Source organism: Puma concolor, chromosome C2 (assembly GCF_028749965.1).
Source record: "Puma concolor isolate L17-30 chromosome C2, mPumCon1.1.hap2, whole genome shotgun sequence".
In the NCBI taxonomy this organism is placed as follows: Eukaryota; Metazoa; Chordata; class Mammalia; order Carnivora; family Felidae; genus Puma; species Puma concolor.
In genome coordinates this window covers 81,171,393-81,188,907 of record NC_141675.1, presented here as the reverse complement: position 1 = coordinate 81,188,907, position 17,515 = coordinate 81,171,393, and the positions used below count along the sequence as shown (strand labels likewise).

At 37.6% G+C, this 17,515-nt stretch overlaps 1 protein-coding gene across 7 annotated transcripts in view; it reads right to left on the bottom strand.

Moving 5' to 3' along the window:
* TP63 (tumor protein p63) overlaps positions 1 to 8,084 on the bottom strand; it is a 231,378-nt gene extending 223,294 nt beyond the window's left edge. For 3 of the 7 annotated variants that reach the window (XM_086674988.1, XM_025913224.2, XM_086674991.1), the window contains exon 1: positions 7,546 to 7,729. In XM_086674988.1, the coding sequence (XP_086531114.1) occupies positions 7,546 to 7,658 (113 nt within the window). In that variant the 5' untranslated portion in view covers positions 7,659 to 7,729. Of the gene's footprint in view, positions 1 to 7,545; positions 7,735 to 7,848 lie in introns of those variants that run through there. The other 4 variants (XM_025913222.2, XM_025913223.2, XM_086674985.1 and 1 more) reach the window with 3 other exon arrangements.
* Positions 8,085 to 17,515: the final 9,431 nt, after the last annotated feature.

The window sequence follows — 17,515 nt, the reverse complement described above, 5'->3', positions numbered from 1 at the left end:
TATTATGGAGAAAATGGAAGATATCTTTCTCAATGAAAGCTTCAATAAATATACTATATTTATTTTATTTATGTAGTTAACAAGTAAAGGACACTATTAAATGAAAGCATAAAATAGAAGTTTGGCAGAATCAGAAAAAACAGGAAAGAAGAAAAGCTAATGACGAATTTCAGAAAAAATATATAAAAGCTTGGGATTTTTAAGGAAGCTCTAAAAGTTGACTCTCTTGATGAAATGTTAGGATATGATGAAGCAAAAAGGTCAAATGCAGTCAACAATTTTTAGGTATAACATATTTAACTTTAGAGGGCAAAGTCTATTACAGTGTTGCCTCTACCATGGATTTGTAGGTATCCTATTATTGATTTCAAGCTACACTACCATTTGTAAAAAGGCTTATGTTAAAAATCTACCCTGGGTAACCATGTGGTTGATGAAATTATCACACCAACATCCAGTTTTTTGCTTTTTGAGTCAAAATGCTTTATCAGTTTTAACATGGTCATGATGCTGGTTTTCCCCTCAATCATGAGAGAGCTAACCAAGTTCATGGAAAGTGAGAAAGGGTGTTTTCTGTTCAACTGGACAAATTAAGCTTGCTCATTTGAAAAAAAGAAAAATGTACTGGAAATTTGAAAGTGGCAAGGGGATTTTGAGCCTGACAATGTTTCTCTCTACTTAACAAATTCATTCTGAACTTTAAAGAGTCTAATTCATAATTAAGACTCAGATATAAGTAAAGAATAGGAGGCAAACAATAAGAACAGAGTGACAATTAATTCTCTCCATTTAAATTATCTCCCAAATATTATGGCTTAAGGTAAAACCAACACGTTAATAACTGTCATTTCCAAAACCTTGACTAACCAATAAGTACACATCACTTCATGTCCATTTCTCATCTATTTTAAATGGAACAAAGTGATTTTCAGGAGTTTGGAAGTGCATAATTACATAGACTAAAGTCTTTGGACTTTGATCATAATTATAGTGCTTTATCCATCCATCACTTGTTGCTTGAGGACTGTTCCTTGGCGAGTTATTTAAAGGAGATAGGAACTCTGTCAGGACAAATTTGAGCTGCAAAACAGCTAATCAGAAACTTGGCTCTCTTGACTTAAAACAGATTGAAAATTGCTACTTTAATCTCACAATCCATTTGGCTCTTAAGTAAAGTGAGAACATGAAGTCTCTCTTTAGGAAGGCATGTGTCTGTTGTTCATATCATCGGGTACCTTTTTTCAAGCTTCCTATTGGGACACTGGGTACAAGTTTGTCTCGCTATATGGTCTCAAAATTGGTTGTGCAAACAAATGAATCATCTGCAGTGCTTGATAGAAAATGCTAGTTTTGCATTCCTTCCCCTCACCCTCAATTTCCCAGAGAGATGTATCAATGTAATTGTAAACCTAAAATTAACTGGGAACCTTATAGCATCAGAAGGTCTAGAGCTGTTTTTTCAATAGTGGACTGAGAACTACATGAATCAGAAAGGTTTGTTTTGTTTACAATGTCATCCAAAGGCTCCACCTAGACTTATCAAATCATAGTCTCAGGCTGTTGATAGAACATTTCTCTGAATTCCAGAAAACATCAGAAATGAAAATGTACATCACTATGTTTTCCTGAAAGCCAACTTGGATGTTACAATTTTGGGCATCAGTTACCATCTAAGAGTTGAATATAATATACCTCCATGGAAAGCATGTTGAGGAACTTGAACAGAGGCTACTAACAGAGATCCCCCTTCCAATTTGCTGCCTCCAGGGTGGGTGCTTTGCATTTGTAGTCCTCAGCAAGCAGGTGTCTTCCTACTCTCCCATGAACTCCGTTGTATTAGCTCTATATATGTAATTCTACATTGGATTCCCTGAGGTCTAGGACTATATCTCACTCTCATCTTCTACTGCCCCCACTCAGCACCAAAAAATAAAAATAAGTAAATAAAATAAAATAGTTTCTGGAATTCTTTAAACAAATCAAAACCAAAAAAAAAAAAAATAGTTTGAGTTTCTACATCTACAATTTGAGGATAAAAATCCTTTACGTGGTGAATTAGTTTCCTATTGCTGCTGTAACAAGTTACCGCGAACTTGTGGTTTAAGCCGATAGAAATGCGTGATCTTACAGTTGGATAGGTCAGAAACCTGACATGGCTCCCGCTGGATTGAAGTCAAGGTACTGGCAGGGCTGCATTCCTTCTGGAGGCTGTAGAGGAAAATCTGTTACCTCGCCTTTTCCAGCGTCTAGAAGTGCCAGCCTTCCTTGGCTTATGATCCCCTTCCATCTTCAAAATCTGTTAAGATGTTTTTCACATCACAATTCTGACTCTTTTTCTCCCTCCAATTTCCATTTTTAAGGACTCTCACGATTACATTGAACCCACATGGGCAATCCAAGATTGGCCTAATTTAAGGTCAGCTTAAACTTTAATTCCCCTTTGCTGTGTAATATATCATATTTACTGGTTCTGGAGATTAGCACCTGGCCATCTTTGGGGGCCATTATTCTGCCTTTCACACCTGCCCACCTCCCAGGTGGATGAGACATGTAAGGTACCGGGAATACTTTGTTAACCGTAAAGTTCTATACAGTTCTAATAAAATGATTAATATGTTCTGTGGTAGAAATAACATTGAACTGGATAATGAGACTTAAATTCTAGGTCTGGTTCTGCTTCTATTTTGTTCTGTGATTTGGGGAAAAACACTTTGCCCCTCTGGGATTCAGATTTCTCAATTCTGAGGTATAAGTACTGAGAGAGACAAGCCAAGATCATGCCAAGACCCGTAATTGTTGTCCTTAATTCAAAGATGATATAAAGCAAAATGGAACTTCAGGTATGCCCACATGAGGACACAATTGTTGCTGGAAAGGAATCCCCAGTCTAGCTGATGTGCTACACACACAGAAGCACAACTGAGCATTACACTAAGGGAATGCATTTCAGAGTTCTGTTGGGTTCATATATAATCCTCCAAGTCCTAGCCATGAACAGTAGATCAGAGGTTGTAATCTCTGATTACTTTATGAGGAAACTTTTACTTAAATAGCTTAAATGATTTCATGAGTGTCATACAGTCAGTTAGTGATGGAGTTAAGACTGTGATTCAGATCTTTTAACAAGTTCTATGTGCACTCAACTAACACACTTCCCCGCCTCTCTCCCAAATAAATGCACTTACAGCAAAGGAGTAGCCTACAGAATTGTAACCCGTCATACTTCGGGCTAACCACAAATGATCATAAAGTTCTTTGAGAACTTATTCTGGTGAATATTGTAAGGCTTTGAAGCAGTTTCTTGTTGGTTACAACTGATGGATACGTTAATCCCTGTTGACAATTTGTACCTTCATATTTCTTTAGGAACCAATTCTTCCTGCCTTCTGCCTTGCTTCAATTCAAGCACTGATAGAGACAATACACACAGACCGTTGCATGCTGGCTTGTTACAGACAAACAGTGATTATGGAGATGGCTAAAATGAATGGAGCAACCTTACTAAAAACTGTTTTGCAATGGATGGATACATCCTTTATCTCACATATGAAATTGTATTATTATATGTTATATAAATTCTGCAAGTCTTTGTATGTGCATAAAGAGCACTGTGGGAGTATATTTCATCTTCATACTTGTCATGATCCTGATAGGAGTAAGAGCACTTGAAAAAAGAGTGATTGTAGAGAATTTAATGAAGAAACTATGTATCAAGGTACAAGGAATAGGATAGGGCTTTTTGGAGTTAATCATGGCTGAGACTGGCTACCACCTCTAAGCTTGAAAGAAAGGGAGAGTAGGGACCAGTTACTTGAACTCAAGACATTTGGACCTGTGGCAAGGCCATCTGACAGGACCTGCAGGCTTTAGTAAAAAAATCCAACAGGGAAGTGGCCTGGGAAACATATATCCTAACTTCATTCCTATGCTCTTTTAACCCAAGAGGAAACCAGAGGATAAAGGAACTGTCAGTGTAGTCTTTAGAAGTAAGCTTCCAGAAGAACAGAACAAGAAGAAGAATGGAGGACACATGTGGAGAGACAAGTGGAGGGCACCCAACACAGAAGTACACCTGCCTTTCTGTGATTTCATCTGATAAATGAAATGATCTTCCACTATAAGTTCTCTGTCACCACACTTCCTTTTGGGATATATTTAGAAAACAGAGTGAATAAAGTTGACCTTTCAGCTAGTACAGCATAACATTTTCAATCAATATGTAATTTACACAGGAAATACTTCTTACTCATCCATACACCATGCTAGCAGTTTGAGCTTTTTTGAATAGAGGGGACTGGCAAAAAGAACACAAAATTATCTTGCAAGTGGTTCAAATTTTAATGTTTCATTTTCTCTTATTTTTAGCCCTCGGCTATCATATTATGTTCAAGATTTAATCTTGGTTCATTTTTATTATCACTTTAACTGCTTTATTTTCAAAAAATTATATTTTGAAAGAAATTAATCTTCCTTTTAGAATTACTCCATTAAAAAATCTATTTTAAAAACTAGATGGCAATTCTAAAAAAAAAAAAAAAAAACACAGGATGAAAGACGGCCTCGATTATTACCCAACAACACACTAACAGAGATTTAGCTTCTAAAATGCTAAATTTTAGATTCATCTTGAGTTTTTAACCTATTAAAATGTAAACAGAACTTATTGTTCAGTTTTCATTTTTAAGAAAATGGTAACTTACCCACTGGCTCTTATTTATTTATCTAGCATAATTTCATCTATGCTTTGATATTTTGTGAAAACCAAGTTAGCAATAAAATGACAAGGCTTGTGATTTTTCCCACCTTTTCCTCTTCTTTGTAATGGTCAATGTCATCAACAGGGGAAAACTAAGCTGTATAGTTTTCATGCCTCTGTGGTTATCAGAAGTTTTTGCAAAGACTAAAGTAAATTGGATCAATACTGGGGCAGAAATAAACGTATAGTGTCAATATTTTTAGGTGCAAAGGAAAAAAAACAGTGAAATCACAATTTTAACTGAGAGAATGATTATCATAGTACTTTGAAATTGGCTTTTTGGGAATGGCATTAACATTCAGTAATAAATGGTAATAGCATCCCTCATTTATCCTATTCTGTGATAGAAGGAAATCATGCATTAAAGTAGCTTGGAGTTAAAAATAACAAGATATCTTGTTCTTTCCTCTTTTGAAAATTCCCTTTCATGACTTCTTTCAAAAGGCAAGGTCAGGAAAAAGACAGATTTAACTATGTAGATGACGATGATTATGGAATGATTAAATTTGGTCTTTCTTAAAATAGATTTTGTAAACTGAGAACTACAAGGGTTGTCTGCTAAGAAAAAGCAACTCAAACCCATTCACTCACTAGGCGTTAAAGTGAATATTGTTTATTCTTACTTTGGCAATATACAGTATCGCAGGTTTCTTATAGTGATAATCCACTTATTCATTTACTCACTAAGCAGGATAGATAGGAAAATAATAATAATTCAGCTCTTAAAGTCTGTGGCAAAACATTTAAAATATTTGAGGAAAATGTATCTGTTATTAAATATATAAGTATCGCTGAGTTAAATAAATGAACATCACAGCCATATCTTACCCATTTTGGTATTTCCAGTGACTTGCACAGAGTAGATAGATGATCAGCAACGAACTTTTTTCTGCTCTTTATTTGCCACTTAAGTTTTAATTACAAATAGAGAGGACACCATCTTGCCTAACACCATTTATCAGGTGAATAAATGTTTCCTGACCCCGCCCCCCCGCCACTATCTCACAGCTCCCCATGTGCTTTTGTCCTTTCCCCAGAAACAACACTCACCGTGATTAAAAGCTCAGGGCATTTGGCAAAGTGTAAAACTATTTTAAAGTATTATGGGTATTTTGAATTTTACAACATGTCCAAAACAGATGATTTTTGCTCCATGAATTAACAGGTTGCAGGGACAGTTTGAGACGCAATTTTCTCATTTATTTATATTTAAAGGCTTCTCTTGTCAATCACTAGAAATGCCTCTAAGGCAGAGGTATACAGGATTGACGTGTGGGTTTCTAGTCAATAGAAGAAAGTTTCTTCTAGAGCTGAGGTAGATCCAAGTACCTATTTAAAAAAGATATCCACAAGGGAAGCATTATATAGCAAATGTTTCACCAGAGCTATGCTCGTAGAATAACATTGTAAAAGAATTTCAGTAGGATAGAAAATTTTGTGTCTGGAAACAAATTTTGAGAACCAGAAAATGTTGGGTATTTTGCTCTTTATTGACCCAATTCCAAACTCCAACTAAATTTAATTTTCAAATTATCCAAGAACATCAGCTCCAGGGCCGTCCATTTTTGTTAACATTGTCGTTTATGGCAGACAGTAAGGCAGGAATCCAATCACCACTTACATTTCCTATTTCAACCTGGAAAACCACAAACTTGCTTCCTCTCTGTCTCTCTCTCTCTTTCCTTTTTCTTCCTCTCTTTTCTTTCTCCGCCATTTACCTTTCTGCTTTACTTTTCTGCTTCTGCTTTCTCAGACAGCCCACCAGAAACCTCACAGGAAGAGGAGCAAAGTCTACATAGTCCACATTAGTGTCCTACATGGTGACAAGTCATATTAATGAAAAAGATCACACATCTTCCATAATTGCCTAGGCAATTTGACAGTAACTGAGCCCTTCCCAGAGAGCCCACTCCACTTCTAGTACAAGGTTCCAATAAGCACCGGTGGTGAATGACAAGTTAACCCCTTTGGAACCTCACCATTTTCAACACTCAGAGGACCTCTCTCATTAGTCTTATAAAATAAAGTATGAAATTCCAACATCACATCTCATGCTGTTAAATTAACAACATCACACTGCTACATACGACTTAAATATCTCCCATAACTTTATGACTGGAAAAACACTGTTCAGATTTCATTTACCAGTTTAAAAATAGCAAACTCTAATTTGAAACACATACACACACATCGTGCATGCTCGCTAATATTCCCTCTTAGTACTAGGCAAATGTTTCTTCCTATAAACATAAATAAAATTCAGTATCATCATAAATTTTAAAAGTCAGATTTGTCAAAAGATGATGTTTGTTATGAAACAAATCAAGAAGAAAATATTTCTTAGAGTCAGAATGACAAGCCACAATCTGGCAGCATAACAATGGCTACTTCATCTATTTTTAATGTATAAATCAAAAGTATTCTGTGTTTATTTTGACTCGAAGATAGACCACAGATTATCATGTCCCTGTCCAATGACATTTCTTCTTCTTGGGTGGGTGAGTGCTGAGCAAGGCAAAGAACAGAGTTTAAACATCTTAAAGGGGTGTGACAATTTTTCAAGAAACCATGGGGAAATTGTCTTCCACCCTTGTCACTTCGTAGATCCAGACATGAACTAAAATCAGAAAAGATGCCCACAGACCACTTTCAGTTCACAGAAAGTCCAAAATAATATCGCTGTGCTCATAAACAAGGAGGGGTTGCCCTTTGTCCACAGCAGAAACACTCATAATACACAAGGCACTCCAATTAAGTTTTGATAGAAGTTACGTCACATTTCAACTCACCGCTGGATGTATGGGTCGGGACAGTACTGTAGGGTGGCACACCGTGAAGTTTCACAATTCATTTCCTCCAACTCTCTTTGACAGTCAACAAGTGGAGAACAATTATATAACATATACACATATACCTGTGTATATATAGATATAAAGCCAGGAGCCTAAAAGCAATAGGGTCAAATGCTATCAGACATAGAAGTTTAGACACTTCCCCCCTTCACACACATTTGCAAAGAGGCGGAGCGTTTCTTGATTTTAGCCAATGAGATTTGTCAAGTGACTAAAACCTCAGAAACACTTGATTCTTACCAGCTGGGCATCCTCTCTAAAGTTGTTCTTCCCCCTCTACCACGGCTTTAGAGTCCTGGAGGTATAGTGGCCACACTTGTGGGCAACTTGGAGGCATCGCCGAACTTCTGGTCTCTCCGGTGATTGGATGCTGGCATGAATGGCATCAGAGTTTAATTTCAGCAGCCTGGACTTTTGAAACAGAACTAAGCTGATGAGTGTCCACCCTGCTTAAGTTAATTAATGTTTCCTTGTATCTGTATACTGATATGAACTGAGGACTTCTATAACTGCTCCTGGTGCTTTTTTTTTTTTTTTTTTTTTTTCCCCCAGAGCTGCTTAGGAAGGGTGTGTGTGTGTGTGTGTGTGTGTGTGTGTGTGTGTTTTCATCTCCACCTCCCCGCCCGCCTCTCCCCTCCCCCCCCCCCCCCCCCCCACTTCATTCTCCCTTTCAGCCAACCGCCTGTTGTGGTCACAATCTCAAATAGCAAAGACAGGGAAATTCCTTGATTATATTTAACCTAGAACTCACTCTTCGTCTCAACTAAGAGAAAGAGATATCCATTCACATCCCTTAGAAGTTTTGCCTGCCACAAATAAAAGAAAATAACCATTACTGAGTTGGGTTTTTTTAAGATCCTACCTCAAACACACGCACATGATTTTCTTAAAGTGATAATAGTATATTACTTCAGACTCTTTTGAAGCTTACAAAATCATTTCAAATTGCCTGTTATTGAAAACATTCTAGGTTTACTTCAACCTCTATCAGTGTTGTACTTTCTTACTACGTTTTCCTGTTTTTGCTGGTTTGAGTTTCACTTTGGCTCAACCTACTTTAGAGTAAAATCATTAAATTGTTCATATATCCAAAAATCAATATAATATCAGAAAATTCTACATGCAGAATAATTTATTTCCTTTCTGAATACAGGCTGTAAACCTGTCCTGGTTTTGTGGATTTGGAAATTGAATAAAATATGATTCAGAAGCTAAATTAAAATAGACTCCAGCAGGAAAAAAAGACCAGTTTGTGTGCCTGAGTGTCACCAACAGGGCAAGTTCATGTCTTCCACTCACTCCCTAATCACAGGTCACCTGTGAACTGTGACAGCAGCAGTTGCCGAATTTTGTGACAATCTAAAATCCTTTCCAGAGAAATTTGACATTTCCTTAAAAGAAATTCCAGTTCAAAATGTGTTTCATAAAAATATTTCATTTGTTGCTTCAGCCAGGATAGAAGGGAGAAGCTATTTAAAACTTGACATTCTCTTCCCTTACTTAGCCTGAGAGTGTCTAACATCTGTGAATTGTGAAATTCACAAACATGCTGGCCTGAGCCCCAGCCAAATCAAACAGCTTGTTCTACAAAATGTGAAACTTGAAGGGAAGATCATTTTACTAATGAATTAGAGATTCTTTAATTGGAATTAGAGTGTTTGGCTTTACTCCTGCTACTGGAATACAGGTGACTGGAATATACAAAGTTCTTAAATTGAAAATAGTCAATTTCCTCTGGCTATGGCCAGGTGACTCCATCACGCAGGGCCTTGTTTTCCCCATTTATAAAATGAGAGGTGAAATGATCTCTAGTGCAGTGCTTCTCAACTGTTAATGCATCTGTGGGTCACCTAGAAATCTTGTTAACAGGTCCTCTAGTTCAGTAGGGCTGTGGCAAGGCCTGAGACTATTTCTCAAAACCCCCCATGTGATGCTGCTGCTTCTGGTGTTAGCATCACATTTTGAATAGCAAGACTTAGTACTCCATCCAGGCCTGATATTTATTTACTTCTAGGAAATAATCAGGCCTCTCCTACATATTTTAAATTACCAGGAGAGGCTCTAGGCCCCCAAATAAGTTATCAATTTGCAAACATTTCTAGCATGTTTTTCATTTCAAAAGGTTTATAGCCTAATTTGTAGAAAGGGGCATTAAAATTTTTTTTAATGTTTTATTTATTTTTGAGAGAGATAGAGAGTGCGAGTGGGAGGAGGGAAGAGAGAGAGGGAGACACAGAATCTGAAGCAGGCTCCAGGCTAACCAGCACAGAGCCCGACACAGGGTTCGAACTCACGAACTGTGAGTTCATGACCTGAGCCGAAGTAGGACACTTAACCAACTGAACCACCCAGGCGCCCCTATAGACAAGAACATATAAAATGCATGCCTTGACATCAATAGTTGTTATTTAAAAAAAAAATCCTAAATTTACTTGGCTAAGAGGGACAGCTGTTAAATAGCAAAAATGTTTACATAAATAATTATGAAAAATATTGGGTACTATTGCATTGCAAAAATAAATGCAGAGTTACCTGGTCCAAGGGCAAAAAGGCAAATTCTTTAGGATTCGACATCATGCCAGTAGCATACATCATCTACAACCTGGGAAAAATAAGTGATGATTATATTATAATTACCATAATTGCCACTTATATTAATATTACATCTGTCTTCCCCCAGGGGTATCGGGTTACTATACAAATGCGTAAATTCTGTCTTTGGTGTGCAAGTTACATGTTTTTCCAGCAACTTAAGTCTTTTAGGCAAAGACTGTAATAGAATAAGTTACATGTAAGCCTAGGAAAAGACAATTGCCTTTCTGACCAAGACCTACAAGTTTGAAGGATATCGTTGGTGACAACTTTTGATGTGCACGAAGAGGAAGAGAAAGTTATGGGCATAGGGAAACACTGGCATTTATGGCCTGGAATTCTGGACAGAACGTAAGAGAAAGGGACACTTTCCCCTTCTCAGCTCCTAGCAGCTGAGAACGTGCACTCTGCCAAACTCAGGTGTTTTAAACACAAAACTTTGTCCCTGATGCCCATGTGAATTATTTCACTATAGCTCTTCTTTATGCACTCCATCCACTGGTTACCTCCTTCCCTGGTTGCTCTCCTGCCTTGGATCATATTTTGTCCTCCCCTCCAGAATGTTTTTACACCCCATCTGTTTATATCCACATTCCACAAATCCTTCAGAGAACAGGAAGCCTTTCTCATCCTTCCAGGTGAAAGGAAGCTACCCCACCTCTAATGTCTATATCTGAATCATATCTATACTTGTACAAGGGCATCTGCCTCGTAGATTTGAGCAATTTTTGCATAAGCCCCGTCTTATGTATTGGACCATGAACAGACTGAGGGCGGGTTTTCTAGCGGGTTTTCTAGCTGATTTGTCTCCGCATCTCCAGGGACTAGCAGAATATGGCTCAGTGGAAGAATAATGTGTTTATATCTTTGCAAAAATCATCTAATCCTAAGTATTACAAGTAATTGAAAAAGAACTTCCATAAAACACTTGACTTTTTAGAATCAACATTATTGGTGTATAATTTAAATACAAGAAAATCCACTAATTCTGTGTTCAGATTGAGGTTTGACATATTGTATGCCACCACAACCAAGATATAGAATATTCCATTACCCCGAAAGTCCCCTCATCTCTCTTTGCAGTAAATTCTTTCTCACCACTGACCCTAGACAATCACTCTCTTGCTTTTTGTCATTATACATTAGATGTATATTATCCAATGCAGTTTTCTCTGATGAAGGAAATATTCTATAAATGCACGGCCCAACATGGTAGCCACTAGTTACATGTGGCTAATGTGTTGGGGAAATAAATTAATATTTTTATTGAATTTTAATCAACTTAAACTTACAAAGTCACCTATAGCTAGTGACCACCATTGGTGAGCAGTGCAAATATAGAACATCACATAAATAAAGACACATAGTATGTATTCTTTTGTGTCTAGGTTCTTTTACTCAGCACATTGTTTTTGAGATATATCTATGTGGTTACACATATGAGGACCCGGTTCTTTTTTATGGCTGTTGAACATGTGGTTTCTCTCCTTTTTCTTTCTTATTTTTTGTTATTAAGTACACATTCTGGTGTTGGATACTCAATTTTGGCCAGAAGCAAAAGTCCAATAGACTTTTGAAGAGCTCAATAATAATATATCCTATCGAGTACCTTAGTGATGTGGAATAGCTCATTTTTTTCCCAAGGCCGCTAAAGCCCTAGAGGAGACAGCCCATATGTAAAGAAACTGGCTAACCTGGGTTTAGTCTGATCTCTGGTGCCAACTTACCCTGACCTTAGGCAAGTAGCCTACTTTATTTGAGCCTTAGATTCTTGATCTTTAAGAGGAAGGATGTATCAGTGAGAATTCTTTTGTGATAAGCAATAGAAACTAATTCTGGCTAATTAAAAATCAAATTATGAAAATATGTTTTTTAAGAACCATGAAAATTCACAGAGTGGAAGAGGAAGTTGAAAAACGAGGTTCAGGAAAGAGTTAGAATCAGGAGAGCTTCAGGGATCTAAGTAACAGGAATGAATAGAGTCACTTCATGTTGCCACCACCAGAATAAATCAGACCCAACAGGTTTTTTTGAACTTGAGTCATTTAGCTTACGATTCAGATTCTTAGAAGGGAGATCCATTTTTGGCCAGCAGAAGTCTGAACACATTGATTGATAACCCCACCAAGACAGGACCAAAGAGATTTTCTGAAAGAAAATAAGAGTTTTTATTACCCAAGGAAAGGGCTATAGGTACAGGACAATTGAAAACAACAGATGCCATCATGAAGGGCTTAGAGTGGATGATCTCGCACATTCCTTAGAGCTCTGGCTGTCTGTGGCTGTGGGATTGGAGAAGCTGAATGTCTTTCTTTTGGGTTACTAAACCTCAGGTCCTGTCCTCTCCAAGTCATCCTGGCCTATACCTCTTTTATAATATGGGAATCAGGAGAGAAATTTTAGCATACAAGATGATAGAGTAAATTCATCAAGTGTCAGTCATGTTGAAGGGACCGAGGAGTTGGGTGATTTTTAGTCTTACGGCATTCTTATGTAGTACATAACTTCAGTTTAACCCCACAATCTCTGTTTTAGCAAAAACCGAGTTCTGATTTGGGAGGGGGGTGGGAAACTCTACTAACCCTTCCAACTTTGTGCTCTATGAATCTAATGTTTTCTAAAGTCAGGCACCTAGAACTTAAGAGTGCTGGATTAAGGTCAAATATTTTATTTTATTTATTTATTTATTTATTTATTTATTTATTTATTTATTTATTTTTTATCCATGAAAATGCAGATGCATTGCAAGCTTAGCAATATGCTTCCTCTGATTTGACCGCCACCTTTTACTGGTCGCTGGAATTCATCAAATAGAAAACAATGTATAGGTATGCCAATGTCCAAGAGTCTACTGAGAAGAAAGAAGACGCTGCAGAGGGTGTTTGAGAAAAGGGACACTTCTCTATTCAGAGGGCATGCAAGGAAACACAGAGCCCAGTTGGGGAGGGAGGAGGTTGGCAGTTTCCCTAACAGACGAACCTGATACTCTCCAAGTCACACCCAGTGTCCAAAAGCAATGTGGGTGGGCTTCTTTTCCAGACATCCCTGAACAGCTGTGTGAGGGTTCCTCACTCCCACCCCTCCTTTGCTTAATGCCACGTGAGTGAGAGATAAATAAGGAGACACAGGAAGTCCTTATTTGGCACTTTCCAGATTTTTTTTTCCCCTGAACCATTTGGCAGTTGCAGATACGAAGCACCTTACTCTGAATGCCTTGGTGTGCATTTTCTAAAATGAGGAAATCTCTTACATAATCACAATTCAATAACTGAAATGTAGAGATTAACATTGATAACGTTTTACCTTCTCTATACATCTTACTCAGATTTTTCCGATTATCCCAATAATATCCTTTAGAGCAAGAGAAAATCGTGGCTATCACATGTCTTTGTATTTCATGACACAGATATTTTTGAAACGTGCAGGCCAATTATTTTATAGAACAGACCTTAGTTTATGTTTAGCTGATGTTTCCACATAATTAGATTTAGTGATGTATTTTTTGGCAGAAGCATCACAAAAGTGATACTGTGTCCATCTCAATACCTCGTTTCAAGAATGACTGTTTTTAAAGCCCACCACAAGGTTTTCCCCAGGGCTCACCTCAGCATTAGATTTAATATGAACCTAATAAAGTTAAACGTCAAGCCCTCTCCCCTGAACAGTCTTGGGAACTACTTAGCAATGCAATACATTTACATGCCCATTATGTTTCTGTAAAACATACAAATGTGAAATATTTGAAGTCCAATCTTCTCATGTTACTGTCTCATTCTAATCCAATTTCCCCTTCATCACCTTTCATGCTGCACAGGGTGGTTGTGGAGGGGCAGTGGAATTTTTACGATCCAGCCAAGGGCAAGTTAGATAAGAGATTCTTTTACTTTGGGTTTCGGGGAGATATATTTATGTGGTTTGTAGTCACATCTGTGTAGAGTTCAATTATTGTGACTCATCCTGTCATTGGAATGGCTTCTAAGAATTCTCCTTCTGTCCATGTATTGACTCAATAGGCAGAGTGTCGCTGAAGCCTGGGGCTGGAGGTCTTATCCTACTATGAATATCCCCTACAATAACTGCCATGGGAATGTGTGACTATCAGAAGAGAAACACAGTGCACAGATCCAGAAAATAACCTGGGGAAAATTTTTTCTTCTTTTTATCAGGCATGTAAAATTATAATCAGTGGAATTAATATCATCAGTATTTAATCAAAACCCAGGTTCTCGCCTATCTCTTATGCAGCATATACAATTACAAATTAACCATGTATTATCTGGTCATTTATTAAGTAGAACTTATCCTTATACCTGTGTTTGTAGGACTATGAATGTGTGGCAGCAAGTGTGTTTGTCAAACCTTAGAATGGGACTGTATTTATGATATTAAGGCTGTATATGTGATATATAAGAGTCCAAGATTCTATGACTATAAACCTCCAGACTACATTTACATATGATTTACTTATTTATCTATCTACATGAAATCACTTTGTTTCAGAATGATTTGAGGTAGCTTATAAATACATACACTTATAAGAAGATTAAAGAGTACATATGCAACATTACCAAGGGCTGAAAATAGAATAAAATTGGGAGTTGTTTTTTAATGGGTATATAGTTTCAGTTTTGCAAGCCGAGAAAGTTCAGGAGGTTTATTGCACAACAATGCGAATATATCTAACACTACCAAACTGTACGCTTAAATTGTTACGATAGGAAATTCAGTGTTAGGTGTATTTTACCACAATTAAAAATAGTTTTTAATTTAAAAATATGCGTAGGTGAATAAGGAAATAAATAATCAGTATAAACATCAAGGGTAAGAAAAATGGGACAAAATCAAGGAATCAAAGATAGTATTTGCTCACAAAATGTATTACATGAACTTCTACACTTGTGCTAAAGGTCCGTGAACTTATCTGTGAACTTCTAGGAAGTCAGTGTAAGGAGGACTTGTATGTCATATTTTTAATCCACGATAATATCTTAGACTTGTTATACATAGCACACTCCAGGTACAAAATAGATATCTGTTTCACGAATAAGGGAGGGGAGCACCTGAGTGGCTTAGTCCCTTACGCTTTCGACTCTTGATTTCAGCTTAGGTCATGATCTCATGTGAGATGGAGCCACATAGGGCTTGGCGCTGACAGCACAGATCCTGCTTGGGGACTCGTGTCTCTCCTCTTTTTCTCTGGCCTTTCCCCACGTGCATACATGTGTCGCGCGCGGTCTCTCTCAAAATAAATAAATAAACTTAAAAAGAATAGGGGCAGAAAGATGGCATACACTGAGTCTTCCAAATGAATTGATCTTTGGCTTCTAGTCTTGTAAATCTGATGAATTTGTTTGATTGCTTATGACAAGTAAATGGACAGTGGATGATGTAATGAGGCCTGGCTTTCTATTGGCTTCCAATATGATTCTCTTGCAACACCCTATGACATCACTGATTTGACAGTTGATTCACATATTCAATATGTATATTCCTGAAGGGCTTCTTCTCTGTGCCCATCAGGGAACTGGGAGCTGTGGTTAGCAAGTGGATCACTTTGATTCAGTCCCTGCACTCAAAGAAACTTCAGTAAATTGGAAAACAATTTTTTTTCGTTTTTCTTTCTTTCTTTCTTTCTTTCTTTCTTTCTTTCTTTCTTTCTTTCTTTCTTTCTTCTTTTTCTTTCTTTCTTTCTTCTTTCTTTCTTTCTTTCTTTCTTTCTTTCTTTCTTTCTTCTTTCTTTTCTTTCTCTCTTTCTTTTAAGCTTCTTACACAAAAGGATGGCTATGGTATATTTGTGTCTCTGAGTTGCTGATGACCATTTTGCCCCTGGGTTCGGGTTTGGGGCACCTCGTGCCTTATTGATGCTGATGAGATAAGGGTATGTTTACAAGAATTCGTGAAACATGTGTGTAGGTGGAAGAGAATATAATGCAGCATTCTTATTTACTTTTTGTGGTTTAAGCCCAAGAGAGTCAGTTGTGGCTGATAGACACACATTCGTTCGCAATTGTTTGTCTTATTGTTTGTGTATGGATCATCAGAACATCATAAAAGCCATCGTCTGTGGAAGAAGAGAGGTGGGTGTGAGCCAAGAACCCAAGGCCTGATCTAGACCTGTATATCCCAAAGACTATAGCATGATGATTTATTTCTTAGACCACTGGGTGCTTTTCTGGCATGTAGCTTCCTGAAACATACTGTTTGTTTATGGAGCACAGCTCCCTAAAGGGGGACTAAGGACATTCGTAAAGGCTTTTTTCATTTTTATTTTTTTGAAAATTAACTATACTCAATGTTACAATGGAGTTTTAGAGAGCATTTACTTAGAAAATGTCCCAGAAACAGAATGACTTAAAAGTAACAAGCCTGCATATAGCGCTTTACATGTTACAGAACACTTTCACATTCTCTATCAGAGTCTCCCAAGTGACGTGTAGAGAGACCCAGCTCTTCCTACTTCCATCCCTGAACCCATCTGCTCAATAAAATGACATTAATTAAATGCCTATGGTATACCTGGTCTCGTGCAGGGCTCTGGGAAAATAAAGGTAAATAAAACACAGTCCCTTTCCTCCTCATAGTACGTTTGCAAATCCAGAATTTTTATAGTGTTTGCCATTTACTGAATAGTTTATGTCCATTATCTATTTAGATAAAAACATAAAAACCCCAGGAATTAGGCCAAGGTAGATGTTATTATCTCCATTTTGCAGAGGAAGAGAAATCTGGTGACTCTGCCTTAATCATTCAGCCAGACAATGTGAGAGCTGTGATCTGAACTCAGTTAAACCTGCTTCCCTAAAATGATTGCCACCCTTCTGACCCCCCAAAAGCTTCAGAACATATTGTGTGCATTTTTATGTCTTAGAGTCCCAGGCATGGTCTCTGGCACATATCTCTCAATGTTTTTTTCCTGGTCCAGTTAGCCTGTGATAACATAAGCACCACAAATGCCAACCCTTAAAGGAAGGCATGAGCTCATGACAAGCACCCACATTTGGGCCAGGAGTCAAGAATGTTAACTCTGCTTATTTTGAAATCTGGGTTGTGCACACTGTTCAAGCATGTGGGCGTGGATGCACTGATAAAATGCTTCTGTGGGATGGAAGTGATTCTTGGGGCATCCTTACAGGGGAATCCGCATGGGATGACCCTTGAATAAATTTTTGTTTACAGCAACATCTCTGTGCCAAGTTTCTAAGGAGTAAATTTAAAGTACGACCTTGGAGGAATAACACCAGTCTGAAAACACAACTGCTCTTGGCTGCCTTTAGGTAGGTAACACTATTTTGCCACTCAGCTACTGAACCAATTA